The following is a 26,716-nucleotide window of genomic DNA, read 5'->3' on the forward strand; positions in this document are numbered from 1 at the left end:
CAGGGGTGCCAGGGACGAGCAGGGGATGCTGTCAAGAACAGGAGGTGCTGGCAGAGCCAGGTCAGGACAAGAGGTGCCACCAAGGGCAGGGGGTGTTTGGGATGGGCAAGGGGCGCCAACCATCAGGGTCCAGCCCTCCCCAGGCGCCCCCAGCACCCCCGGCCGTGTCCCCTGTCCCCAACACAGCCCGGGCCGGCCCCCCCGGCTGCCCGGGGCTGTAACCGCAGCCGCGGCCGTAACACAATCCCCGGCTCCGGTTCCGGCTGCGGGCGCCGCGCTGGGAACGCCAGGACGGGCTGGGAGCGGCGGGACCGGGATCGGGGCCGCTGCGCTGCCCCCAGGCAGGGACAGACCCTCCTGCAGCTTGGCCGTCCCCCCCGAGCAGGTGCTGCAGGGCTGAGGCTGAGGCACCATGAAGAGCCTGAAGGCCAGGTTCAAGAAGGCAGATGTGAGTGCCATCCCTGGGGACATGGGGACACAGTGACCTGCCCCAGCATGTCCGTGGGGACACGGGAACCTGCTCCAGGATGTCCATGGGGACACGGGGACCTGCCCTGGGATGTTCACTGGGACATGAGGACCTGGGGATTTCCCCCGGGATGTCCCCAGTGTCACAGGGACACGGGGTGGTCACTCACAACGGGGACAGCAGCCCCACGGAGGTTGGCACTGCCACCCTGGCTGGTGGGATTGAGCCCCCAGTGCACTCCCAGCGCTCCCAGAGCCATCGCGGGGAGTGGGGCAGAGCAAAGAACAGGGAAGCGGGTGCCAGGTCCCCTCTCTGTCCCCTTCCTGGGACAAGTGCCGCTTTGCCAGCTGCCACAGCCCGTGGAACCATCCTGTCAATGCTCCTCAATTATTCAGCAGCAGCCTGGCACGGGGCCGCAGAGGGCAGAGGGGGACAGCGCTGTCCCCAGTGCACGGGGAGGGACACAGTGGGGGACATGGGGACACAGCTTGAAGCCCCTCACCTGGAGTCTGGGGGACCATCCTGCTCGGGGTGCTCCGTGCCTCAGTTTCCCCACACGGCCCTGAGAGGCTCCCGAGGTCCTGCTGCCACCGGGACTGCCCAGACAGCGCCTGGGGACCCGCTGCCTTTTGGGGTTCCTCTCTGAGGGGTGCTGGGGGGGCCATGACGTGCAGGAAGGGGGAACCTACCCCTCCCTTGGCCCCCGGGCAGGGCGGGGGGTCCCAGGTCTCCCTCCTCGGGGGCCAGGAGGATGCTCTGCCCTGCTTTGGGGTGCTTTTGAGCACGAGGTGGGACAGCTGCCCCCCGTAACCTCTCCCGCTTTAACTGGGACCAGTTTAGGTGCGGGCCCTGCGTGGGAGCTGCTCCCCGCTCCGTGGCGGGATGCGGGGATGCAGGGATGCGCCGAGGAGGGAGGGAAGGAGGCAGGGCCGGGGGTGGAGGAGGCGGGTCCGGCTCCCACTGCCGCAGCCCCGGCCCCCGCCCGGGCGATGCCGGAGCGCTCCGGGCTCGGGGGTGCCCGTGCTGGCCGGGGCGGGGGCCGGGGGGCGCATGGCGTCCTCCCGCCGCCTCCTGCTCAGCACCATGAAGCAGATCTGCCTTTGTGCCGCCGCCTCCTTCGCGGTACGTCCCGCTCCCCTCCCGCTCCCCTCCGGTCGCGTCCCGCGGGCTGAGCCGCGTCCTCCCCGCCCCACCTGCGCCCCCCATCCCCATCCCCATCCCCCCGGGGCTTCCCCGTGTCCTCCCCATCCCGCTTTGTCCTTGCCTGACCAGGGGTGGGGGGAGCGGGCACCACCCTCCCAGTTTGCCCAGAACCCTGGGACACTGGTTTGTTCCCTGTCCCCGGTCCCGCTGGGCTGGAGGGGCTCGGGGGGCACCCGGCGGGCACAGGCGGGTTTGGGACAGGTGCCAGCGGCTCCCGAAAGGTGACATCCATTTCCTGCCGCCGCGAGCGCAGCCAGCGCCGCTTTGTCGTCACGGGCTGCGGGGTGAACCCAGGACTTGCAGTCCCTGTCCTGGTCCTGTCCCGCTGCGGGTCCCTCCTTCGGGACAGGGATGTGCGGGAGCACCGGGAGAGCAAATCCCAACCAGCCGCGGTCCTGCCTGGGGGGCACAGCGCTGTGCCCCGTTATCCCGGGAGGCTGGAGCATCCCCGGGATCTGCTCTCGCTGCCAGCTGCGCTCACCCTGGTTTGATCCCTTCCTCCTCCGGGAGCAAAGCAGGGCTGGGAATGGGATCAGGGGGAGAATGGGCAGGGTTGGGGCTCCCATGGGTGCTGGCTGGGTTTAGCTGTGGGATTTCAGGGTGGCAGGGGCAAACCCCGGGGCAGTTGGGCTCACTCCCAAATCCCAGCCTGGCACAGCTAAACTGGGCTGTGTCTGTAAATCCCCTGCTCTGTGAGGGGCAAACTGGGGGGGCAGGAGGGGATTTTCATCCCAATCCCTGCTGAACTCTCCGTACCTGGGGGTGGGCTCCCAGGAGAGGGGCACAGACACAGCCACCCCCAGGGACAGGGCTGGATGGAGCACAGCCAGGCTGGGGACAAGGACAGCCAGCCCAGCCCAGCCCTGCCCACCCTGGGACAGTGCTGTCACAGCTGACACTGTCACAGCCTCCTCTGGGCTCTGTTGCAGAGCCAGGACTGGACCAAGAACGACGAGAAGCTGCTGCAGGCCGTGGACTACAACGATGCCGGGCGGGTCACGTCGCTCCTGCTCCGCAAGGGCCTGGTGCCCACCAAGCTGGACTCGGAGGGCAAATCCGCGTGAGTGCCAGGCCCTGCCCTGGGGACACGGCTGGGGACAGGGGACACAAGTCCCACAGCCCCTGGTCTCACTGCAGGTTCCACCTGGCCGCCACACGGGGCAACGTGGATTGCCTGGAAGCAATGCTGGCCCATGGAGTGGATGCCATGACCAAGGACAGCTCGGGTGAGGACATGGCCACCATGTGCCCCTGCCTAATGCCATGGGTCACACAGGGCCACTGGTCATCCCCCCCAGGTGTTGAGGCTGAGGGGACAGAGGTGGTGGCCACACCTGGGGGGCTGTAAATCGACCCAGTTTCCAAAGGAGCTCAAGCAGTGCCTGATGAGCTCCTGGGCTTGTCCCCCTGTTCCAGCAGATCCTGCTTTGTTCCTGTCTCTTTGTCCCCAAGCTGTCCCCTCTGGCAGAGCCCTGCTGGCCATGCTCTGACCTGTTTGTCCCTTCCTAGGTTACACTGCCCTGCACTTGGCCTCCAAGCACGGCCACCCTCAGTGTGTCAGCAAACTGCTGCAGGTACAGGGAGAGGGAGGAGGGACAGAGGCAGGGAGGGAGGTGCTGTGCCAGCAGAGTGTCCTCCCTGTCCTTGAACCCCCTTCCCTCACCAGTGCCTTGGCATGGTGGTTCCCAGCACTGTGTGCTGCTGCCTGGCACCAGAGAGCCACAGGGGGTCTGTCCCTTGTCCTTCACCACAGCGTGGAGCCAGAGGGGGTTTGTCTGTCTGTCCCACTCCTTCACCACACCACAGAGTCTGTCAGTCCCCTGTCCTTCACCGTGCCACAGAGCCACCCAAGCAGTCTGTCCCTCTGTCCCCCTCCTCCCGTGACCCAGGCTCTCCCCCCAGGCCTCCTGCCCTGTGGACGTGGCCGATGGCAGCGGCCGGACCGCGCTGCACCTGGCGGGTGAGTGGGGACAGTGCCAGCCCTGTCCTGCTCCTGTCCCCCTGGGGGCAGTGCTCAGCCTCTGTCCTTGCCCGCAGCTGCCAGCGGATGCATCTCCTGCTCCGAGATCCTCTGTGACTTCAAGGCTCCCTTGAACAGCAAGGACAAGGTGAGGTCCCTCTGCTCCCGGTCCTGCTGTGCCAGGCTGGGGCTGTCCCAAAACGCAGCACAGCTTGGGGTGGGACATGGAAATTGGGGCGGGATGTGGGAATTGGGATGTTATCGGGAGCAGGCTGCCCCGTGGGGGGATCTGAACCCCCTCTGCTCCCCCTCCTGCCTGCCGTGCCCAGGACGGCTGCACACCGCTGATCCTGGCTGCCAAGATGAGCCACTCGGAGCTGTGCCGGTACCTGCTGCACCGCGGCGCCGCCGTCAACTGCCGGGACCTGCAGGGCAGGTGGGGCTGCGGCGCTGCGGGCCGGGGTGGCCCCGGGGATTGTGCCCTCACCCGCGCTCTCCCCGTGCCCAGGACAGCCCTGATGCTGGCCTGCGAGAGCGGCAGCGTGGACACCGTGGAGGTGCTGGTCAGCGCCGGTGCCCGCGTGGGCGTGGTGGACGCCACCGGCCACGATGCTGCTCACTACGGGCTGGCCACGGGCAACGCCCTCATCCAGCACCTGCTGCAGGAGGCGGCCCAGCGCCGCTCCTGGGCCAGCGGTGAGGCTGCCAGGCACCCCGGGCTCCCTGTCACCATCACGGGGGGTGTCACCGGCAGAGGCTGTGGGGATGTGTCCCCTTTTCCCGGGTGTTTGGGGCTGCCTTTGCTTGTGCTGGCCCCAGCCGAGCTCTGAGCCCCTAAATCTCCCCAATTTCTCTTCCCTCCCACTCTGCCCCACAGAAGAGGAGTCAACTGAGCAGGCGTCGCAGGTGAGGGGCTGGTGGCCGTCCCTGGAGGGTCCTCTGGCTCAGGAAGGAGGGAGGGCACTGTGGGTGTGACATCCCCTCTGCCCTGGGGTGTCCACAGACCTCTTCGCCCAGCCAGTCATCTGTCAGGGAGAAGAGCAGCACCCCGAGGAAGAGGAAGGCCCCTCTGCCTCCCCTGGGCACCCCCAGCCAGGTGAGAAATGGGTCCCCAGGTCCTCACCTGGCCTGGCAGGTGCAGAGCAACCCAAAACACCTCGGTGAGGGGTCCCGTCATTGGGGGGTCGGTGCCAAAAAGGCCCCGGGGCACACAGTGGGATTTTGGGGGTCTCCTGTGCCAAGAGTTGGACTCAATGCTTTCCATGATTCCCTGCAGGAGGACCGGGATGCCTACGAGGAGATCGTGCGGCTGCGGCAGGAGAGGGCCCAGTTCCTGCAGAAGATCCGGGGCTTGGAGCAGCAGGAGAAGCAGAGACGGGAGGTACGGGCTGCAGGGTCCTGGGGACATGCCACCGTGTCCCCGGGGAGCAGAGGGGACAGGGGAGATGGGGACAGCACTCATCCTTCCCTGCTCTCTCCCTGGGTCCTGCCAGCGGGCAGAGCTGGATCAGGCCTCCCTGCGCTCCATGGAGAAACAGGTGAGGCCAGGGAAGAGCCTGGAGGTGACCTCAGCTCTCCAAGGGGTCCTGGTGCTGGGAATGCCACCAGGACTCTGCCAGGAGCCAAAGGGACCCTATTTCCATGTCCTGCACTGCAGATCCAGGAGCTGCAGGAGCGGCTGGTGGCACGGGACGGGGAGAAGGAGAAGCTGGGCAAGGAGGTGGAGGCTCTGCGGAGCCGCCTATCCTCGACAGAGGTGGGTGTGGGCAGGACACAGCTGGCAGTGCCCAGGACTGGGGACAGGGGTGTCACCTCCACCCTGCACCCCCAGAATGAGAAGGAGAACACGAGCTACGACATCGAGACGCTCCAGGACGAGGAGGGAGAACCGCTTGAGTTCCCAGGTAGGTCTTGCCAGCCTTTTAATGACACCCTGGGGAGGTGGCACTGGGCAGTGGGGGCACAGGTGGGCACAGCCCCAGGTCCCTGTGCCCTGCAGGAGCAGAGATGCTGCTCTCCAAGAAGACGCTGAGCCCCTCAGCCGAGGAGCTGCTGGCCACGCTCCAGGGGCAAGTGCAGTCTCTAACCGTGCAGAACAAGGAGCTGAGGGAGAAAATTCAGGCACGTTCCCCTCTGTCTGTCCGTCTGTCCCTCTGCTCCTTGTCTCCTGTCCCACGGTGGCGTCACGGTCTCTCGGCAGGTGCTGGAGAACTACGAGCGGGACGAGAGCAGCCCCCCTGCCCCGGGGGATGTGGTGCCCGCCAGTCAGTACCAGGCCCTGCAGCGGGAGCTGGAACGGCTGCGGGCGCAGGGCAGGGAGGGCACAGCCGGAGGGGACGGGCAGCGCGCGGCCTCGGAGCCCGGCCCGGAGGGAACCACGGGGCCCCGTCCTGCCGAGGAGCCGGCCTGGGCCTGGGGCGAGTGCAAGGCGGCGCTGGGCGAGCTGGGGGTGCAGACATCCTCCTCCTCCTCCTCACCCTCCGGCCAGCGGGAGCCGGGCGCGGAGCTGGCGGAGGCACGGGCGGCCCTGAAGCGGGCACAGACCGAGCTGGAGGAGCGGGAGCGGCGGCTGAAGGAGCTGCAGGCCCGGCTGGAGGCTGCGGAGGCTGCGGCCTCGCCGGGAGCCTCTGTGGAGGAGGCGTCGCGGGAGAAGGAAGCGCTGCTGGCGCTGCGCGGCGCTGAGGCCGAGCGGCGGGCGCTGCGGCGGGAGCTGGAGGCGAGGCCGCGGGACGCGCCAGAGCTCCCGGCAGCCGCGGCAGCAGGCGGAGGCCGAGAGCTGCTGGCAGAGCTGCGGGCCGCGCTGGCGCAGGGGGAGGCCGAGCTGGGCGCTGGCGGAGGCGGCTGCGGCGGCACGAGGAGCAGGGGCCGGCGTGGCTGCAGCGGGCGGGGGCCGAGGCTGGGTGTCCCGGGAGGAGCACGCCCGCGGCACGTGGGCGCTGCAGGAGAAGGCGCCCCTGCGGGGCGCCTGGCGCAGCTTCGAGGCCGCGGCGGCGCCAAGGCCCGCGAGGCCGCCCGGCTGCAGGTGGAGCTGGCGGCGGCCGTGCCTGGGCGCAGCACGAGCGGCGAGGCCGGGCTGCGGCGGAGGCGTGGCGGCGCAGCGGCTGCAGGAGCTGGAGCGGCGGCGCGAGAAGACGTGCGAGGAGGTGTTCCGCGTGCAGCGGCAGGCGCTGTTCATGAAGAGCGAGCGGCAGGCGGCCGAGGACAGGCTGGGCGCCGCGCAGAAGCAGCTGGAGCAGGCCCAGGATGAGGCGCGGCGGCTGCGGGAGCTCCACAGCCACGCCGAGGATGCGGCACGGCTGGTCAGGGACAGGGACAGGAAGGTAGGGGACAGGAAATCATGAGGGGCTGCTCAGAGGGGAATGGTGGCCTTGCACACGTGGAGTCACTGAATCTGGGTTGGAAGGGACCTTAAAGCTCATCCCATTCCCCCCCTGCCATGGGCAAGGACACCTGCCACTATTCCAGGCTGTTCCAGCCCCGTCCAGCCTTGCCTTGGACACTGCCAGGGATGGGGCAGCTACAGCTGCTCTGGGTAACCTCTAACCCCTGTGCCCCTGCAGATCACGGAGCTCTCCAAGGAGGTTTTCAGGCTGAAGGAAGCCCTGAACGCCCTCCCCGAGTCGGGGGGGCCCCCACAATCCCCACCCAACACGGATGCGCTCCAGGCGCGGATCCGGGCGCTGGAGGAGAAGCTGGAGGTGGGTCACCTGGGGGGTTCGGGGCTCCCCCGAGCCCCCAGCCCTGTGGCCAAACCCCCTCCCTGTGCTGCAGGAGACAGAGACGAGGCACAGCAAGGTGGTGACGCTCTACCGGAGTCACCTGCTCTATGCTGTGCAGGTGAGCTGGGGACAGAGCAGGGGACAGGGCTGGGGACAGCTGGGGACACTGGGGTGGGGGCTGAGCTGGGTGCCAGCCCAGGCACATGCATGGAGCCTCCCTGATGTCCCCACTCCAATGTGCCCACCAATGTCCCCTCCACCCCAGGGCCACATGGACGAGGACGTGCAGAGACTCCTGTGCCAGATCCTGAGTATGCAGCGGCTGCAGGAGCAGGGCAGATGAGCCCCTGCCAGCACGGGTGGCACAGGGACGGGGGGACAGGTCTGTCACAGCACCCTGTGCGTCCCTTTGCTTGTCCGGGCACCCAGCCCACCCCCAGCACAGCAGCAATAAAATTATTTATAGTCACACTAATGGGGTGGCTCCTCTCTGGGGGCACCGGGGTGGGCATGGGGGGCTGTGGGGACCTGGGCACAGCAGGGGATCGGTGCCACCATCTCCAGCCCTGCCGTCCCTTGAGGGGAAAGGTGACCGCGAAGGAAGGGAGTGGTGGCAGGGGAGAGGTGGGAACCCTCTTGGCCAGGGCTGGAATCCCTTTCCCAGGGGCGCGGGGCGGGGGTGGCAGCACGCTGGGAAGCGGCTCCGTCCCCACGGGAACGGCACTTCCTGCGAGGAAATGGGCTGGGAAGCGCCGGGATCCGGCGGGGACACTGCGGTCCCAGCTGGCCCTGCTGCGGTGAGCGTTTGGGGGCACTGGGATCCCCACGGGCAGAGCAGGGGGTGTTGGAGGTCTGGGGTGACCCCACAGCGCCGGGTTTGGGGCACCCCCAAATCCAGGGAAAGCAGAGCGTGTCCCCTCTAGGGGTGAGCCAACCCATGGCTGTGGTGGGAGGTGACAAGGGCAGGACCTGTCCCTGTAGTGCTGGGCTTGGGGAAAGCAGGGAGCTCAGCTCGGCCCCCAGGCCGGGCTTTGGGGGGTCTGTGAGGGACAGTCCTGCCCTGGGGGGAGGTGGGGACCCACCTGAGGGATACAAACCCCTGATTCCCGGTGTGGGACTGCAGGGGTGGCTGCACGTCCCCCTGGGGAACCGTAGGAACAGTGGTAATTTTCACCCCCTCTCTGTCCTGGCTGTAGGGTCTGACCCCTATGGAACCCATCCCTCTGCAGGGTGTGTGGCAGGGCTGGGGGGGAAACTGAGGCACAGCAGTGTGGGGTGGCTCCAGGGTGATGTCCCTGTCCCCCTGGGGACATGTGCTGTCTGTGCTGTCCGCAGTGCTGAGGTTTGACCGTCCTGCCTGTCCCCACAGGTGCCTGGGCATCCCTGCTGAGTCTCCTGGCATGAGGTGGCTTTGGGTCGTGGCTTTGGTGGCACCCGCCTGCACTGTCCCCTACAACGGCACGGCAGGGAGCACTGGGGATGGGGACAACGGGGACAGAGGTAGGGGGGACTGGGGGCACTGGGATGGAGGCTGGGAGGATCTGGGGGATACAGGACTGGGCAGACTGGGAGCACTGGGGTTGGAGTTGGAGGGGATTTGGGACAGTGAGGGGACAGGGGACAATGACAGGGTCTCTAGGGAGAGAAGTGTGGGGATGCTGGAGGGGACACTGGGGTACAGAAGATGGCCATGGAGGGATTGATGATGCCTGGGGGTCTGGGGACACTGGGAATGGCACTGGGGGCCCAGGGAGGCCAAGACCCTTCCTGATGCAGTGTCCCTGCCATGTCCCCATGTGTCCCCAGCCCCCTGCACCCCTCAGCACGGCTCCCTGGGCACTGAGGTGCTGCTGCTGTGCCCGGGGGGTGTGGCCGAGTGGCGCCGGGGTGACACCGTCCTGGGCACGTCCCCGGCCCCGGGGCTGGCCCTGCCCAATGCCAGCCTGGCCCACGAGGGCCACTACAGCTGCCACCACCCTGTCACCGGCGAGACCTGGGCCACCATCTGCCTGCGGCTGGGCTGTGAGTGCCCCCCAGCCCTGCTGTGACCCCGCTGCTGGCCGGGGGTCCCTGGGGGTGCTGGCAGTGGGGTGACCCCTGTCCCCTGTCCCAGACCCGCCCCCGCCACCGGCCATCGAGTGCTGGGCCACCAGCTACCCCCAGGCTGTGAACTGCTCCTGGGGGCTGAGCCCCGACCCCCTGCTGGACACCGACTTCGTGGCCACCTACAGGTGAGTGGGGGTCCCCAAAGGCTCTCCCCATGTCACCCAGCCCTTGGCAGCTGTCCCTGTGTCCCCAGGCATGGCACAGACACAGGTGAGTGCGCCCTCACGGGCCCGCGGAGCTGCTCCTTCGGGGACCTGCAGGTGTTTTCCCTCACTCCCTACGAGCTCAACGTGACCGCCCGGAACCCCCTGGGAGCTGCCTCTGGAGCGCTGCCCTTCCTCCTGGAGAACATCAGTGAGTGCTGCGGGATGGGGACACCGGGGTCCCCTGCAGGACCCTCCTTTCTCACCCTTGGGGGCTCTCCCCTGCTTGGGGTGTGGGATCATCAGTGCCACGATTTGCTGGGGCTCAGACTGTCCTGCACAGCTCACAGGGGGACACGAGGGCCCTGTCCCCAACAATCCCATGCTGGATCCCGCAGCCAGGACATCCCCCCTTTGTCTAAAAATGAAGTGACTTTTTCCACGCATTGGTGGGACAAGAGGGTTGGTTTTAATCTAAAGGAGGATTTAGATGGGATATTTGAAAAACTTCTTGGCTGTGAGGGTGGTGAGGCCCTGGAATGGAATTCCCAGAGAAGCTGTGGCTGCCCCTGGATCGCTGGGACTGTCCAAGGCCAGGCTGGATGGGGGCTTGGAGCAACCTGGGATAGTGGAAGGCATCCCTGGTGGAATGAGATGATCCTCAATGTCCCTTCCCACCCAAACCATCCTGGAATTCTCTCATTCCTTGTCTCCCCAGTAAAGCCGGACCCCCCCGAGGCCCTGCGGGTCTCCCCCATCCCTGGGGAGCCCCAGAAGCTGCTGCTGGAGTGGAGCCCTCCATCATCCTGGCCGTTCCCGGAGTATTTCCCGCTCCACTACCGCATCCGCTACTCCCGGGACAACGACTCCGTCCCCACCACGGTACTGCCACCCCCCTGGGTAAACTGAGGCACAGCTGTGCCTGTGCCCGGCATGTCCCTGACCCCGCTGTCCCCAGGTGGGGCCCTACGAGCTGACATCGCACACCCTGACGGACCTGGAGCCCGGCAGCCTCCACCACATCCAGGTGGCCGCCAAGGACATCACGGATTCCGGGGAATTCAGCGCCTGGAGCCCGCCGGCCTCGGGGACACCCTGGGTGGGGCTGTGACAGCCAGGCAGGGCCGCTGTCCCCATGCCAGGCCTGCTCCCGTCCCTCGTCCCACCCCAGCAGCACAGAGCCACCAGTGCTGCCAGGAATGGGCAATAAAAGGGCTTGAGGCTCCGTCCCTGTTCTAATTGGGGTGTTTGTGATGGCTGAGCTGCTCCTGGGTCGGTCCTTCAGTGCCCCCAGGGCCAGTCCCTTTGCTGTTCCAGAACAATCCCTTTGTTTTCCTGCGTTTGACTCTTTTTTGCCTTTGGGGTCGGTCCCTTTTCTGCCCCAGGGCCGTCCCTTCGCCCTCTGCCCCACCCTGGCCCTCAGCGCCCACCGGGGCGGGGCCGTCACGGACACGGCGGGCTTGAGGGGTGGGCGGCCATGTCGGACGTGGGCTGAGGGGTGAGCGCAGTGATTAACGAGGGGCGCCTCCTCCCTGCGCGGCGTTCCCCGGGCTGAGACGGCCGTGGACCGGAGGTCCGGGGCTCACAAGCCTCACACCGGAGCTCCGGAGGGTTCCAGACCTCACAGCGGAGCCCCGTGGCCGTTACAGACCCCCCCACGCCGTGGCCCCTGATGGTCCCGCCCGTCGCTGCCTTCCCGCGCTCCGCCCGGGGGCAGGGGGGCGCCGTGCCCATGCGCAGCGGGGCTCGCGGGCAGTGGCGCCCCCGCCTGGTCCCGGCACGTCGTGCCGCTCGCAGCCCCTTCGCGCGGGGCCAGGAGACCCCGGGGGTCAGTCCCTGAGGGCTGGGCCAATGGCGGGAAACGGGGGCGCTGATGGAGGGATTTGGGTGGGAAAGGCACCCCAAAGATCGTCCTGGGCCACCCCTGCCATGGGCACGGACGCCTTCCACTGTGCAGGGACACACTTCCCAGGCTGCTCCAAGCCCCGTCCAGCCTGGCCTTGGGCACTGCCAGGGATCCGGGGGGAGCCCCAGCTTCTCTGGGCATCCTGTGGCAGGGCCTGCCCACCCTCACAGGGAGGAATTCTTTCCCAATATCCCATCTCTTGGATTTGAAGGGGACCTAGGCAGAGATCCGCCACCTTCCAGAGAGCACTGAGCCTTTTCCCAAGCTTTGCCAGGCTTTGTGCCCTCCAGATTTTCCTCCCTGAGCTCTCCTGGGCTCTGGAAGCACTTTGTGTCCTCACAGGTGGTTTTGGAAAAAAGGCTGGTTCATCCCATCCTGTGAAGTTCCACCTCGCTCCAGCTGATGGCACGATTGGGAGCGTTTGGAGCCAAGGTTTTTCCCAGGAAGACAGCCTGCTGGACAAGATCCCAGTTTTCCATCTCAGATATCCGAGACGGAGCAGCCTCACACCCGGCCAGTGCTCATTCCCACCAGGAATGAGAGCAGGGAAGAACCTGGTTCTTATAAAATGAGAAAATAAATACGAGTCACCAGGTCAGGGATGGGACCGGAGTTATCTGCGGGACGAGCAGCTGGCACTTGGAGGCTCCAAAGTATTTCCAGCCCCAGGAATCGGCTCCCACCGGCAGGAGTTAATGGGATGTCAGTCCACGGGAGAGCTTCCTTCCATGGGACATGTGGGATGGAGGCAATGATCCCCGCAGGCTTCCAGCTCCTCCTGTGTCTGCCTTACAGCTGTGTAACCTTCCAAACACACAGCAAAGGGAAAATCCCTGGGAAAGTGGCGGCTGCCTTCGACCTCACGCTGGCAGTCGCCTCTGGTGTGTCCATCCCGTGGTCCCAAACCAGCTGGCCAGCGCACCTGGGCTGTCCTGGGGTGATCCTGTAACCCAAACAGCCTCGGGGGTGTCCGCAGTGAAATGGGGGGTCTGGGATCGGCCCTTTGGAGCAGCTGCTGGCTTGGGAATGCAGCTTTACAAGGCAAAAATGGATTTACATGAGGGGACAAATTTCCCCTCCTGGTTGTCTCGGTAGTTTGTGGATTTTGCTGTGTGAGCAAGAAAAAAAATAAATTATACTGCTTATTTCAGGGAGGCAGAATTGCTTAACACTTAAAACCAGGACCAATTATTTTTTCTTCCTGGCTCCATCTCATCACATCTGACCTTAGGAAGGACATCAGCTCTCCTGCAAATTCCCATATTTTAGGGTGACAATAATCACTAAACCCTCCCAGGGAGTGGGACTGCTTAATATTAAAAAAGGTGTTTAAACTTTTTGTTGGTTCAGATTTTCCTAAAGCCGCTGCTGCAACACCAGGTTTGCACTGTAAAATCAGTTTAAAGCAGCAGAAATTCCACATTCTTTCTACAACATGATGGCAGATTCCTGAGAGCTTTTCCAGGATGATTCCTGTGTCATTTGTGTTTGGTTTGTCCTTTTGATTTTGGGTTCTGATTCCAAAATGGCCTTGGCAGGACAGGTTTAGTTGGTGCCCCTCAGATCTCAGAGAAGTTTCTCTATCATTTCTGTTCAGATTCTGGCGCTATCTCTGTAACCAAAAGACACCACTTTTGATTAATTTATTTCCTTATTAATTTCTATTTCCAGAACAAGATGGGAGCTCTCTGGGAACATGGGAACAGACACAGCTGCACCCCGAATTCCCTCAGCCAAGGAAACCCTGGAGCAGTGTCACGAGAGCCTTTTCCAGCCGGTATCCCTGATCCCTGGGCAGGCTGGGAAGGGAATCTCTGACAGCACAGGAGCTTTTTTTACTCCTGTAATGTGACTTCCCTGGCTTTCCTGTGCCAGCAGCGCAGGGGTGTGTAAGTCAAGCCATGATTTGGGAAGAAAGGAGCCTGCACACCCTGACTTTCATGGGTGGAGAGCTTGGCAATCCTCACTTAGACCCTTTCCAGCCTGGGGTTTTGGCCTCAGGAGAAGGGGCCTGCTGGGGAGCTGCCCCTAAAACCTTCTCTGCGTCTTCTTGCACCTTCCCAAGGCTCCTGGGTTTAGTCTGGGCCTTGTTCTACCTCAGCGCTGGTGAATTCACAATTACAGAGCTCCTGAGTGGCCCCTCCGTGCCAGGCTCTGCTGCTTCCTGACGCTGCCCCTTCCCTCCTTGCCTTTTACAGCCCCTCCAAGTGCAGTAAAACTGCTGATTCCCATTTAAGGGATGATGCTGGGCACTAACAAGCTCACCTCCCTTTTAAAAGCCAGGGCTGGTCTCAGGAGATCTAATTTAGGAACACGTGGAAGGCCAGGGTGTCCTCCTGGGCTCCGGGCTGGGAGCTGCTCTGTGAGGAGCTCCAGCCTGCTTGGCTGCCAGAGCCTGGGGTATTTTTATCCACATCCAAGCTGCCAGAGGCTCCTGGCCCCACCTGAGCGTAGTGCAGGACAGACCCACCTCTGCAGCAGGCCTTTGTTCTCCCAGGGACTGGCAGCAGGATTCTGTGGCAATTCCCATTTGTGCTTTGCCGTGGGCTTGAGCTCCCACCTGCTTTCCCAAAGGCTTTGGGAGAGGATGGCAGAGCTCTCCAGAGCTCATCCCACGATGTCAAACTGGCCCGGCAGAGACAAGGATGGATTCACGAGAGCAGAGCAGAAATACAAATTTCTTTGAAAAGGCCTTGTTGCCAGTGTGTGAGTTTGTGGATGTGGGAAGATGTTTCTCGGACATAGAGAAATAAATATTGGAGAGGGACTTTGGACAAGGGCCTGGAGTGCCAGGACACAGGGAATGGCTTTGTACTGCCAGAGGGCAGGGATGGATGGGATGTTGGGATGGAATTCCTCTCTTTGAGGGTGGGCAAGCCCTGGTGCAGGGTGCCCAAAGCAGCTGTGGCTGCCCCTGCATCCCTGGAAAGTGTCCAAGGCCAGGCTGGACGAGGCTTGGAGTCACCTGGGATTGGGGAAGGTGTCCCTGCCATGGCAGGAGTGGCACTGGATGGGATTTAAGGTCCCTTCCAATCCAAACCATCCTGGGATTCTTGATTCTATAAGCCTGTGTTCCTAACAAGGGCAGAACCCCCCAAGATGGTGACATCCAGCCCCAGGAATGCCATGGTGATGGGAGTGACAGGAAATGAATGGGGTCCTGGGTGTCCAGAGATGAGCAGGAGACATGAAAGCAGCCAGCTTCACCCTGGTCAATATGGTCTGCTTTAAACTCTGTTTTTACTTCAGATTTGGGCTGCCAATAACTCCTTCAAACAATGATCTAATGCCTGTGTGAATGTTTGTAAAACCTCACTGCTCTGGCAGGTTGAGCTCTTGCCAAGAAGCAATCACATGTAATTAGGGAGAAGGAGTTGGAATCTCCTGGCCTTGCAGTGCAGCACATTTTCCAGTTGTGTTTGTCCCATTTGGACCGTCTCATTCCTGGGGTGTGCTCTGAGCTGGGCTTTGTGGGACACGCTCCTGTCCCAAGGGAATCTTGGTGGGAAGCACTGCCAGGAACCTGCTGGAGAACACGAGGCACCTGTGCTGGGCAGGGTGGCAGGGTGACACGGACAGAACCTGGCACGGGCACAGCCACAAATGGGATTTTGGGTGCTCAATTCTCTCCACTTTTCCTGCTCTGCAGGGGATTCCTGAGGAGGCTTTTCAGGCACGTTGAGTCTTGAATGGGAACTGGGAGCGTGGAGAAGCTCTGAGCTTTTGAGGGACACCTGGAAAAACCCTTCCCTGGAGAAGGGGGACAGCCCCAATCTGCTGTGGGACTGGAGAAGTTCAACTGTTCAAAGAGCCCCGGAATAGCTGGGATTAGCAGGAATCTTTGAAGGACTTTAGTGCAGCCCCTGTGAAATGGTTGCTGCTCACACAATGAGAAGTTCCCAGTGGGAAATTAGAGCCTGTCCAGGACAGTAGATCCCAGGAAAAGGAATGAGGCATCCTTTGCCCACAGAGTCTAAACCTCAGCCCCCACCCTCTCCCCTGTCACCTGAGGCCCCAAAGGACATTTCCAATGAAGTTGGGAGTTTTGACATGGAAAGTTTGATGAAAAAACCCTTCTTGAAATTCCTGGAGCATCCTGAAATTCCCTTTGCTTCCTTTTCCAGTTCTTCTCCCTTTTCCAGGCCTGTTGTGTGGTTCCTGGGGTGTTGTCCTGAAACAACAGGAGGCCAGGGACACACAGGTCAGGTCCTGTGGCACAAGGAGCTGTTATTTATGGAAGGAATTTTTTCCTGAATGTGAGAGAGGAGAAGTGGATTCTGCTCTCAATTGGAGTTTGAAATCCGTAATTCCAGCCAAGAGTCATCACATAAACTCGTGCTGAAGAACCTGACCTAGTTGGAATAATTGGAGGTAATTGTCAGCTCTTTCCAGATGACAAAACCCTTAATCACCAGCAGATGCTCAGCCAACCTCACAAAAAAGGCTCGAAACCGGGGTGAATGGGGAGGAATTGCTGTCCCAGAGGCACCAGCTTTCAGGAATGGGCAGGAATCCTCCTTAGGGGTTTTTCCAATACATGGTCAGACTGGAGCAGTGGTTTGTGCTCATGGCCTGGGCATCTCTGCAGAAATCTGGAATTGTGCCATGAGCACACAGCTGAGTGACACTGGAATATCCGGGAACAATCGGAGATGGAGCAACTCTGAAATGAGGAGCTGCAAGGTCGGGCTGCTCCATGGGTTGCTGTCCCAGATCCTTGAATCCAGACTCTCAGATCCCTGGGGTTTCCTAAAGCTTGGGATGAGCTGGATGCGAGGTGCTGCAGGGGTTGCCTTGGGTTTCACCTGGGAGTTCCCTGAAGTCGGCAAAGCCCTCAAGAGGAGATGGGATCTGGTGGGGGTGAGGGTGCTGATGAAGACAGGGATATCTGGCACTGCCTGGGATACCCCAGTCCCAGCTGCGCTCCTGGGGGTGTGGAGACACTGCACAAGTAGAAATGGTCCTTCTGGAAGGGTCTGTCCCCACCACACAATTAACCTGGATTGCTAATTAATCACGGAATTGTAGAACCATGGAATGTCCTGAGCTGGGAGGGATCCACAAGGATCAGAGTCCAGCTCCTGGCCCTGCACAGACACCCCAACAATCCCACCCTGTGCCTCAGGCATTGCCCAAACGCTCCTGGAGCTCTGGCAGCCTTGGGAATGTGACGATTCCCTGGCCGGAGCACTTGCAAATTCCAGGAACCAGGGTTTGCAGAGGTGTTTTTCCCTTGTACAATGAGATGGCGAAAGCACAGGAAAACTGGGAACCCCTGGAGGTGGTCAGAGCAAGGAGCTGCCCTTGTGCCCAGGCAGAGGCTGTGACAGCTGGACTTTAATTACCCAGTGCTGTAATGAGGCTCTGGGAGGCTCTGGAGTGGCTCTCAGCACATTTGGTGTTTTACAGCTGCGGGGATTCATCCCTTCCCATACAGCCTCCTGCAGTGGGACCAATAACCAGGGATCCTGCCTGGAAACCAACAGCTCCCCGGGGAGTGTCTGGGACAAGGCTCATTGAGGGCTCTTTGAAGTGGGCAGGGATGTGGAAACAGTGACAGCAGCACAGTTCCCATCAACCCGGGATCTCCCATGGGGGCAGGGGCTCTGCAGCCCAAAAAAGGGGGAAAAATGAACCACCACACCTTTGGGAAGAGCTTGGTGTGCCCAGGATGGGTTGGGCTGTGCTCCGTTCCTGGGATGGAGCTGCTGGTCCAGGGGATGGAGCTGCTGGTCCAAGGGAGGCAGCAATGGAGCTGCTGGTCCAAGGGAGGCAGGGATGGAGTTTGTGGTCCAAGGGAGGCTGGGATGGAGTTTGTGGTCCAAGGGAGGCTGGGATGGAGTTGGTGGTCCAAGGGAGGCTGGCTGGGGGCCGTGACCTCCTGTTGGAGCACTCCAGACCGACAGAACTCAGCAGCTGCATGAACTGGTTGTGGCCTCAAGCAAAGGCCATTCCTCCGCTGCTGCCTCCTGCCAGATGGTCTCAGCCCAGGCTCAGGGCCTCACGTCCCCTTTTCATGTGTCTCTCCCCAAAAAAAGGCCTGGGCCAGTGCCAGACTCCAGCAAACCCTTCGGAGCAGTCCCCCAGCTCTGGCAGGTCACCGGTGCTGGAACCAACCCCACGTCCTGCCTCTGCAGCCCAGACATCCTCCTCGGCTCTCCCTGCCAGCTCTGGAATGAGAAATGGCTCTGCTCTTGTGTCTGCTTCCATTTGAATCCCTCTAGGAAAGAGCTCGTGTTCTGCAGCTCCGTGCTGCTGAAATTAGCGCTGGCATCCTGCAGGATTCCAGCCTCGCCTCGCGCCTCCAGAGTGGGAAGAGCTGCCGAGACTGCGGAGACAAGTTGGATGTGAGAGCCAAGTGTCCAAAAGAACACGTTCAGGAACAACACAGTGAGCAGGAGGTGCTCCAGCACGGCAGGGAAATCATCCTGCCGAGGATAAAACTCCCCCCAAAAAAAGTGTTCTTGGGCAGCCAGGAAGGGCTAAACCATGGCAAGAGGTTTGGGACAGCTGCAGGATGCTGGAGTGGGCACTGGGATTGGAACCAGGATGATGGTTTTAGGTCACTCACAAAGCTTTCTAATTACGCTTTTTTGGGGGGAAAAAAAAGAGAAAAAAATGGTGTGTTTGATTCTGTAAGTGCTGAACATTCCACAATTGCTGTGTTTAATAAATACAGCGGGGGCTCCTAGGAGACTGAATGGGGCTGAATGAATGAAGTATGTGAGACATCTGAAACCTATTAGTTGGAGCAAACTGGTGGAGAGGCAGGAATTCTTCTCTTTTTAAAAATATTTATACATTTTCCTTTCATGTCAGGCCAACATCTTATTTGGGGTTATGTTCCAGTGGAAGGAAAGGTGTGTCGGGGGGAAATGCAGGGGGAGGGGAGGTGCAGATTTGGGTCAGGCCCAAAAGGAGCAGAAGGGCTGGGTGGCTTTAGGGCCATATTTTCCTTTTGGAATGGAAGCCAGCACATTGATCCATCAGGGGACTTTGCCCCAGCCTTGATGGGGATGGGTGTTTTGGGATTTGGTTCATTCTGAGGTGTTTTGGGGAGTTTGTCCCACCTGGAGCCCATCACTTGGGGCACCAGAACTCTCCAGCCCTCTCCAAGTGAGGTTTATGGAGCCATGGGTCTGGTTTAACCTGGTTTGGATATTTAGGCTGAATTAGAACATACATCCACTGTCTTCCCCACCACATGGACAGCTCCAGGAGATCCCACCGGTGTCAGCAGAAGTGGGAATGAAAAGTTTTAGGAAACTGGGAATTTGCAAATGGCTCCCATTATCCTTCCAATCTCCCCACCCTGATTCAATCAGAGGATATCTCCCCACTCCATAGGAAACAGATGTTCCTCTTGCAGCAGGGACATGCAGGAGGCATCCTGAAATTTGTTTAATTTAGAGATGGGATTTTTTGGGGGTTTACAACCTTCGATGTCCGAGCTTGGGTCTGGCTGAATTTGGAGTGGTGCCAGTCAGGAATTTCTGTGGAGTTTCTTTCCATCGTTAGTGAAGAGAAACTCAACATCCCTGAGCTGAGAGCTTGGAAAATAACTTTGGAGTGGTTTTTGATGGCATCTCTCAGTCAGTTTAGAGGTGAAAAAATGACTGGGACATGGGATGAGGCTGAGTCTCATTTTGTGACGGAATAGTGGAACCCATTCCAAGAGTCCATGAATGGATTTAACTCCTCCTGGAGCTGCAGGGAACGAGGCACTCGGGAAACATCCTTTTCCATCCCTCTGACTGCACTTTCTCTGTGGCATCTGTTCCCCATCAGTGGGAGGATCTTGGTGGATTTCAGTCTCATCAGTTTTGTCCACCTGTAACTCTTGGGGTTTCACACCTCTCCTTTTTATTTCTTTTCTTCTTTTCTGCCAGGTTTAAACAAAATCTCGGTTTTGCTGAAGACGCTGGGGGAAGTTGCTCAGAGAAGCTGCGGCTGCCCCATCCCTGGAAGTGTCCAAGGCTGGACAGGGCTTGGAACAACCTGGGAGAGTGGAAGGTGTCCCTGCCCATGGTAGAGGCTAGAATGGGATAATCTTTAAGATCTTTCCAACCCAAACCATTCTGGGATTCTAAATGTCAGTGCTATTTCTAAAATATCTCGATTTTCCTCTGCATTGGAGGTTCTCAGTGTGTGTCCATCTGTGCATGTGTGGGTGGTGGTTGCATTTCAGAATTTCCAGGACTGTTATAGCTCTTATGTTTTTTTCCAAACAACTTCCTCCAGTGTGAGTTCTCCCTCCTGATGGATCCGGACCCCACTTGGAAGAGTTCTCCATGGATGAGGGAAGCTGGATAAAGGAGCTGCATTAAAGCCTCTCTCACTGGAGGTGATTTAAGGATTCCTCCACAGCAGAACCATGTAACAACAATGCAGATTTGTTTTAGATATTGGATGCATTTTCCACCCTCCACGTGTTGATGGTACCAGTGACAAACTGTGGAAAAAACTCCTGAAGTGCGAGCCAAGGACTGCCTCCATCAGCCTTTTGCTCAGGTGCACAGTTTATCCCAATTTCTCCCGATTTCTCCCAGCCTCAGCCTTGCTCAGACACATTCTCAAGGCGTGTCTGCTCTGAGCCTCTTGGGAGCACCATTTCCACGTCTGTTTGGACTGGCTGGACACGTCACCATCCCCGTCCTTGTCCTGGGGTGCCTCAGGCCAGGAATGGCTCCTGAGGGGAGAAGGGACCCCTGGGATGTGAGGAGGAGGAGGAGCTGGAGCCCAGAGGTTGGATGGGGCAGCCCTGGCAGGTGCTGAGCTGTTCCTGAATTAAACACAACTCTGGTTAATTAAAGCAGCTTAGGGCTGGGAAAGGAGATGGATTGGGAGCATTCCAGAGTCCTGTCTGGGGACAGAGGGACAGTGGCAGCAGGTGAAGGGGTGGCTTGGACCTCAGACAAGGTGACTGCTGAGGGTGTTTGATAATTCCCTTCCTCCGGAGAAAGGCACTGATCTCTTCCCTGTGGGAGCAGGGCCAGGACCCAGGGAACGCTGGAGCTGTGTCAGGGAGTTGGGGTGGAGGTCAGGGAATGGTTCACCCTCATGGGATGTTCCTGGCACTGGGCAGGACTTTCCCAGTGCTCCTGAGCTCCAGATCCCCCCATTTCCCCGCTGTCCTCAGTGGGGTCTCAGTGTTTGTGTCCTCAGAACCATCACCAGAGCCTGATCCCAGCCTCGGTAGCTGGCATGGATAACTTGCATCAGAATAGTCCAAAAACTGGGCTCAGCTTTGACCAGAAACACAGCATCCTTGGGCTGTGAAAAACTGCTGCAAAAACAGCAAGTTCAGGCTCCCTGGCTGCTGAGTTTTGTCTGAACACAGAGGCTGAATACCATCAGAATAGTTTGTTTTATTTCCAACTTGCCTGAAACCAGAGATTCCTGGGAGGTTTCCAAGCCAGTCGCTGAACCCAACTGGATTTTGATTGCTCTATTGCCTGTGAACCTGAAATCTGGAGCTGCTCTGATCCCTGCAGCACTTTGGTTGTCCCAGCTCCCTCTCCCAGCATCCCAGTGACCCTTTCACAATCCCTTTGTGTCAGGCTGTGGTTTGTATTTGTTGTGTTTTTCACATTCCCAATTTATCATGGAATGGGTTGGGTTGGAAGGATCCTGGAGGATCATCCAGTGCCACCCCTGCCATGGGCAGGGACACCTTCCACTGTCCCAGGCTGCTCCAACCCGGCCTTGGACACTTCCAGGGATCCAGGGGCAGCCACAGCAGCTCTGGGAATTCCATCCAATTCCATCCCAGCCAGGAATTCCTTCCCAAAATCCCAACCCGTGTGAAGCCATTCCCCGTGTCCCGTCCCTCCATCCCGCGTCCCAGGCCCCTCTGTGCCTCTGCCGTTGGCAGAGCAGCAGGATTGCTGCGTTCAGTCCCAGGCACGGAGGGAGCAGAGCTGAGCCCGACTCCAGCACATCCAAAGGTGGGGAAGGAGCCAAGGCCCTGGAATCCATCCTGGGCTGGGAGCAGAGCAGAGCCTGAGCTCAGCGCCGGGGCAGCTCCGCACAGGGAACGTGACGGCTTTGGAGAGCGGCACCTCCGCGCTCCTCAGTTCCAGGAATGTTCTAGGAAGTGGGCAGGAGCCTCCTGGTGTGCTGAGAGCGGGAACAGCCCCGCTTCCCTGCACTTTGCTCTCTCAGGATGCTGCTGTGGCACAGCAGCCCTCGGTGTCCCGGTGGTGTTTGGGGCTTGGAGCCCCCTGCCTCCCCACCATTTCTCTCCCTTTATCCCCTTCCCTCTCATCCCACCAAACCTTTTCCCTGCAGCCAGCAGAAAATGGGATTTTCTGGTTAATACCAAAATAAAGACAGCAGTGTCCAGCGTGGGAAGGGAGAGGGAAGGGGGAGAGCCAGGGGCTGGGATGGACCAGGAGCACAGGGCTGAGCATCCCAGAGAGCTGGAGGTGCTGCAGGACAGGAAATCCTGAGGCAATCAGCAGAGCTGGGATGGGACCTGAGTCCTTTTCCAGCTCCTGCAGCCTGAGGATTGTTCCTTGTGGGATTTCTCTCCCTTTTCCCAGGCAGTGCTGAGCGTTTGGGGTTTGTTCCAGGGCTCTTTTTGTAGTGATGGGGAAAACATGAGCAGAGTCACTTCCCCACTCCTTGTAATAGGAATAAAACAGGATCAGAAACAAACAGCCTTTGGTGGGGGCCAGAGGTCTTGCAGAAGCTGCCTCTGTGGAATGGCAGCGAGCAGAAACCTCCAAGGATTTTCCAGGTGCTTGGATGTTCTCCCTCTGTTAGTCCAGGTTCCACCCTCCCTCTGGGAAGGATTCAGACCCTGGGGTTGTGTTGATTTTGAGCCTGATTTGATTCCTTTCCGTGGGGAATGCACACACACAAAATGAATGGTTGGAAAAGTGGATCCAGCCTTTGCTGTGAGGGTGGAACTTGTGATCCCCTCCAAAGCCCTGGCAGTCCCAAAGTTGCTTGGATTTTCCTCCTTCCTTCACTCATTCACTTCACCAAGCAGCTGGAATCCAGCACCCGGCGTTGAACAAGGAATGGGAGGAGAGATGCTCAGGAATCTCTAGGGTGGGACTGGGTAATCCTTAGGGTCCTTCCCACCCAAACCATCCTGGGATCCTGTGATTTATGACCCAAATGTGCCTTTATGCCCCACATCCCCTTCCTCTGCCCCAGCCAGGCAAACTCCTTCCCTGCACCCCAAATCCCTCCGGGAAAACACAAAGAGAGAATGGAAGAATCCGACTGAGGGGCTGAAATGAGTTAAGGAGCAAGATTAGATCAAATATTTCCGAGCATCTGGGGCTTCTTGACCACCCCATCCCTGGCTGTCAGACCCTGAGCATTCCCAGAAGGAGTTAAGGGAGACCTGGGTGGGAGCCAAGGGCTTTTGCCGGAAGCTTTATCTTCGCCCCAAAAAGAATCTGATGTCTGGAGCTCTGGACGAGGCATTGTCCTCATAAAACACAACAAGAACAACAAAACAAGCCCTGCTATTCCCAGCTCTGTAACAAGCCATAAAATGGGGAAGGAAAAAAAAAAAAAAAAAAAAAAGGCCCTGGAAACGTAAGAGTTTTATTAAACTGGAACCATGTGTTTCCCATAGTCCCGTCTCCATAAGCTGTGCACATCCCGTCCATGTTTATGTTCTCCTCGGGGGTGTGAGGGGGTTTTTTCCATGCCTGGGAATGATTAGGAGGGAGCCTGGATGAACTCATGTCTCCTGTGAGCAGCACCAGGAAACCTGCACACACCGGGAGGAGAGGCACCAATCCTGCAGGAGCGGCCGGGGAGGTGTGGGAGCCTGGCAGGGGGAAAGGCACAAGGGAAAAGGGAAGAGGAAAATTCCAGAGTGGGGAAAGAGGAGAAAGTTGTCCCACGTGGCTCATTGTAGGAAGTGTGGGTTGAGGATATTCCTGAGGGCTTGGAGTGATCCTGCCTCACCTCAGAGAGGCCAAGGGTGATTTAAACACCCCCCTCCTCTTCTGGGGTCTCCAGCACCCACCAGGCACTCCTTAAAGGAGGAGATTATCCTGGAAACGAGTGTGGAGCTCCCCGGAGACTTCCCCGGAAAGGAGAAGGGCCAGGTCTGGGGTTTGCCAGGAGCCCTTGGTCTGGTTGGAGGCATTTGGGCACAAGGAGTGGGCACAGCGTCCGTGGGGAGCTGGGTGGTGATGTTTGGATTCAGATTTGGGCAGGAATGCCCCGGGAGGAAGGCTCAGAGGAGGAGTCTCGGGGGAAATGGGTAATGGGATATTTTTAGCTGGAATTGGCAGTGCTGTGGTTGTTGTTTCCATGTGGGTGAACAGCCCCGGGGGGGACTGGGAAGGACTGGGAATCATCCCCCGTGCAGTGAGCAGGTGTGGTGACACCTGCGTGGTGACAGAGCTTCAGAGAAGGGACATTACATCATGGAGAGTGACCTCAGAGATCCCAGAGATTACGGAATTTCACCCATTTTTCCTGGTCCTGAGCCCATTCCCTCCCTCTGACGGGTGCCTCTCCTCCTGCAGGACATCCAGGCGTGCCCAGGACACCCAGGACTGGCCATCCATGATTTCCTGGGCATCTGGTTCCAAATCCCAGGCTGGTTTAGCTTGGAAGTGCCCTCAAAGCTGCTCCCATTCCATAGGCAGGGACACTTTCCACAGACCAGGTGCTGTTAAAACTTCCCTCCTTATTTCTCCTTTGGAATCCTTGGAGTTGGCATCCAGCTGATGATTTTTTTTCCCCCCCCCAGTGATAAAGGGTTTTTTTCTATCCCCACATTCTCCTTCTCCAGTGATATCCATGCCTGGCAATCAAGTCATCCCTCTAACTATTCCTTTAATGATAAAGTGGCTCCCTCAGCTTTGCCAGCCCTGGGACCAGGGACTTTCTCCAGGCCTTTGATCCCTTTTGGAGCTGTTTTACAGCTTCTGGGCCTCAGCTCATTCCCTTTGATAGCCCTGCCCTTATCCCTGTGGAAAACCTCTCCAGTTTGGGCCCTGCAATTGTTCCCAGCAGTACCTGGACATTTTTTGCTGCGTTGTTCCAAGCCTGGCTGTGGACACTTCCAAGGATGGGGCAGCCACAACATCTCTGGAATTCCATTCCAGGGCCTCCCCACCCTCACAGGGAGCAATTCCTCCCCAGATCCCACCTAATGCTGCCCTCTGTCCGTGTGAAGCCGTTCCCTGTGTCCTGTCCCTCCAGGACAGTTTAGGAACAGCCCAAGGTGGATTCTCAGCCTGTGGGATTTCACGGTCACTCCGTCCCTTCAGCCTTTTGATTCTCCTCCTGGTGAAGGCCTTGAACACATCCCAGCAATAAGGATTCGTGGCAGCAGAGCCAACAAACACCAGCACCTTTCCTGGCAGAATTCCTGCTGCCCCCACAGCCCTGAGAGGCCAAATCCACCTCCTGCTCCGCAGCTGCTGCCAGCCAGGAGTGGCCTTTTCCAGGGAATGACTCCTGGAGCTGTTGGCGCCCAGGGAAATCTGCTCCTGCTGCTGGCTCCTGGCTGGCAGGGGGAGCGGGAGAAAAGGGGTTTGCGCCTCCAGGGAAGGCAGGGCTGAACCGTTCCCTCCAATCTGTAAATATTCGCAGGAAACAGATTTTCTGCTGGCTCTGGGTTTGTTCCCTCATCACCCCGAGCTGGGAAAGGGACCCTGCAGGACAGGCTGGGGGCACTGGGGGTGTCCTGGCCAAGGGGACATCACTGAGGGGCTGACTCCAACTCTCACACGACCCTGACAGGCAGAGCCAGAGGATTCCGAAGGAAAATCTCCTTCCCCAGACCTTGGAATATTAATAATGCCTGCAAGGCAACAAAATAATGATGCAACTCCCCCGGGGACGTGGAAGGGTCTTTGCCAAGCAGCTCAGACACAAAGGCTCTGCTGTGTGCGCTTCCTGAGAGGAGGCTGCACAGATCTCCTGGAATGACAGGAATTGTGGAATCCCAGACTCCCAGAGTGATTTGGGTTGGAAGGGACCTTAAGGATCAAACCCAACCCCTCCATCCTGGTGCAGGAAGTGACCAGTGGATCCCAGGTCTTGCTGCACACAAATTTCTTCCCATCCATTCTGGGGTCTCGCTGTGTTTTCCAGAAATTCCTTTCAAATATGTCCTGAAGGTTTTGGATTCTTCCTAGACCAGTCAGACCAGTACCCATCCAGACCCTCAGGTTTGGAATAAAGTGGTAAAAACTGATGAAAACCTCTGGAAACAGGAGTCCTCCAGTCCTCCATGGCCTGCTCAGGAGAAGTGAGGCCCTGGCCCATCTGGGGCAGGAAGGGAGTTTGGGACCTGGGTATCATCCACGAGGTGACGTTTGCAGGGCAGGACAGCTGTCCTTGGGTTCATTTGGGTGAAATTTGTTCCCCTCTTCCTTTGAGTGGCAGAGTGGGGCTCTGCTCCAGCATTTGGGACATCCCAGGGAGGCCATGGGGCTGGATTTGCTGCTGGGGAGCAAAATCCAGTGTTTTTGTGGCCCTGGGCTGCAGCTGTGCCATGGCCAAGCTCAGCTGCTGCACACAGGCAGGGCTGGGGCAGCTCCAGCCTTGCCTGGGTGGTCTGGCAGCTCTGGAGCTCCAGACGCTCCTTGTGCTGCCCCTTCCAGGGGAGAATCCCGGGACAGGCAGGGGAGGGAGCTGAGAGGGTTTGCGTTTAGCAGCTGATGCTGCACGAGGAGCAAATCAAACCCTTGGGGCAGCAGCAAATCCGCCCCTGGGGGAGAGTTACAGAGGATCCAGCCACCCTGATGCTCAGCCTGGCTGCTGAGCCATGGAATCACAGAATATTCCAGGCTGGAAGGGACCCCCAGGGACCACTGAGCCCAACCCTGCATTAAATGGCCCCTTTAAGCAGGAATTCTGGCGTGGTTTGGGTTCCAGGGGACCTCAAAGCTCATCCAGTGCAATCTCTATATGGGACGCCTTCACCTCTGTGTGACCGTGATGGTCACAGGGATGGAGCCCCTCTCCTGTGAGGACAAGCTGGGGGAATCAGGCTGATCCGGGCCTCAGGAGCCCTGACAGGACACAGATTCTCACTGAATCACCCCCTGTCAGCGGCTCCTCAGCCTTTGCTCACAGCTGTTCTCCCATCCTGCTGAAATCCCAGCAGATTTCCCATGCAGGATCCAGCACCTCTTGTCTCCGTTTCCATCTTCCTCTTCCTGCCCAAATTCCTGAGCTGTGAACCCACCTGCTTTTCAAAGGGAGGGCTCTCCACAC

At 59.5% G+C, this 26,716-nt stretch overlaps 2 protein-coding genes across 2 annotated transcripts; both read left to right on the top strand.

The window, feature by feature from the left end:
* The first annotated feature begins 1,450 nt into the window (after positions 1–1,450).
* On the top strand, positions 1,451–7,811 carry ANKRD24 (ankyrin repeat domain 24). Its single transcript, XM_030966501.1, is given in 23 exon segments — positions 1,451–1,591; positions 2,602–2,732; positions 2,810–2,898; positions 3,182–3,246; positions 3,575–3,632; positions 3,710–3,780; positions 3,962–4,068; positions 4,141–4,328; positions 4,510–4,538; positions 4,636–4,728; positions 4,909–5,013; positions 5,126–5,170; positions 5,290–5,388; positions 5,464–5,536; positions 5,632–5,753; positions 5,833–6,460; positions 6,463–6,522; positions 6,525–6,590; positions 6,593–6,710; positions 6,712–6,952; positions 7,193–7,330; positions 7,404–7,469; positions 7,617–7,811. Coding segments are annotated over 23 exon segments (2,742 nt in total). The 5' UTR covers positions 1,451–1,519; the 3' UTR covers positions 7,695–7,811.
* A 278-nt stretch (positions 7,812–8,089) lies between these two features.
* Positions 8,090–10,821, top strand: EBI3 (Epstein-Barr virus induced 3). Its single transcript, XM_030966541.1, has 7 exons — positions 8,090–8,148; positions 8,721–8,851; positions 9,158–9,373; positions 9,465–9,582; positions 9,651–9,811; positions 10,319–10,482; positions 10,559–10,821. Exons 2-7 carry the CDS (start codon positions 8,752–8,754, stop codon positions 10,709–10,711), a joined length of 912 nt encoding a protein of 303 aa, XP_030822401.1. The 5' UTR covers positions 8,090–8,148; positions 8,721–8,751; the 3' UTR covers positions 10,712–10,821.
* Positions 10,822–26,716: the final 15,895 nt, after the last annotated feature.

Source organism: Camarhynchus parvulus, chromosome 28 (assembly GCF_901933205.1).
Source record: "Camarhynchus parvulus chromosome 28, STF_HiC, whole genome shotgun sequence".
Classification (NCBI taxonomy): domain Eukaryota; kingdom Metazoa; phylum Chordata; class Aves; order Passeriformes; family Thraupidae; genus Camarhynchus; species Camarhynchus parvulus.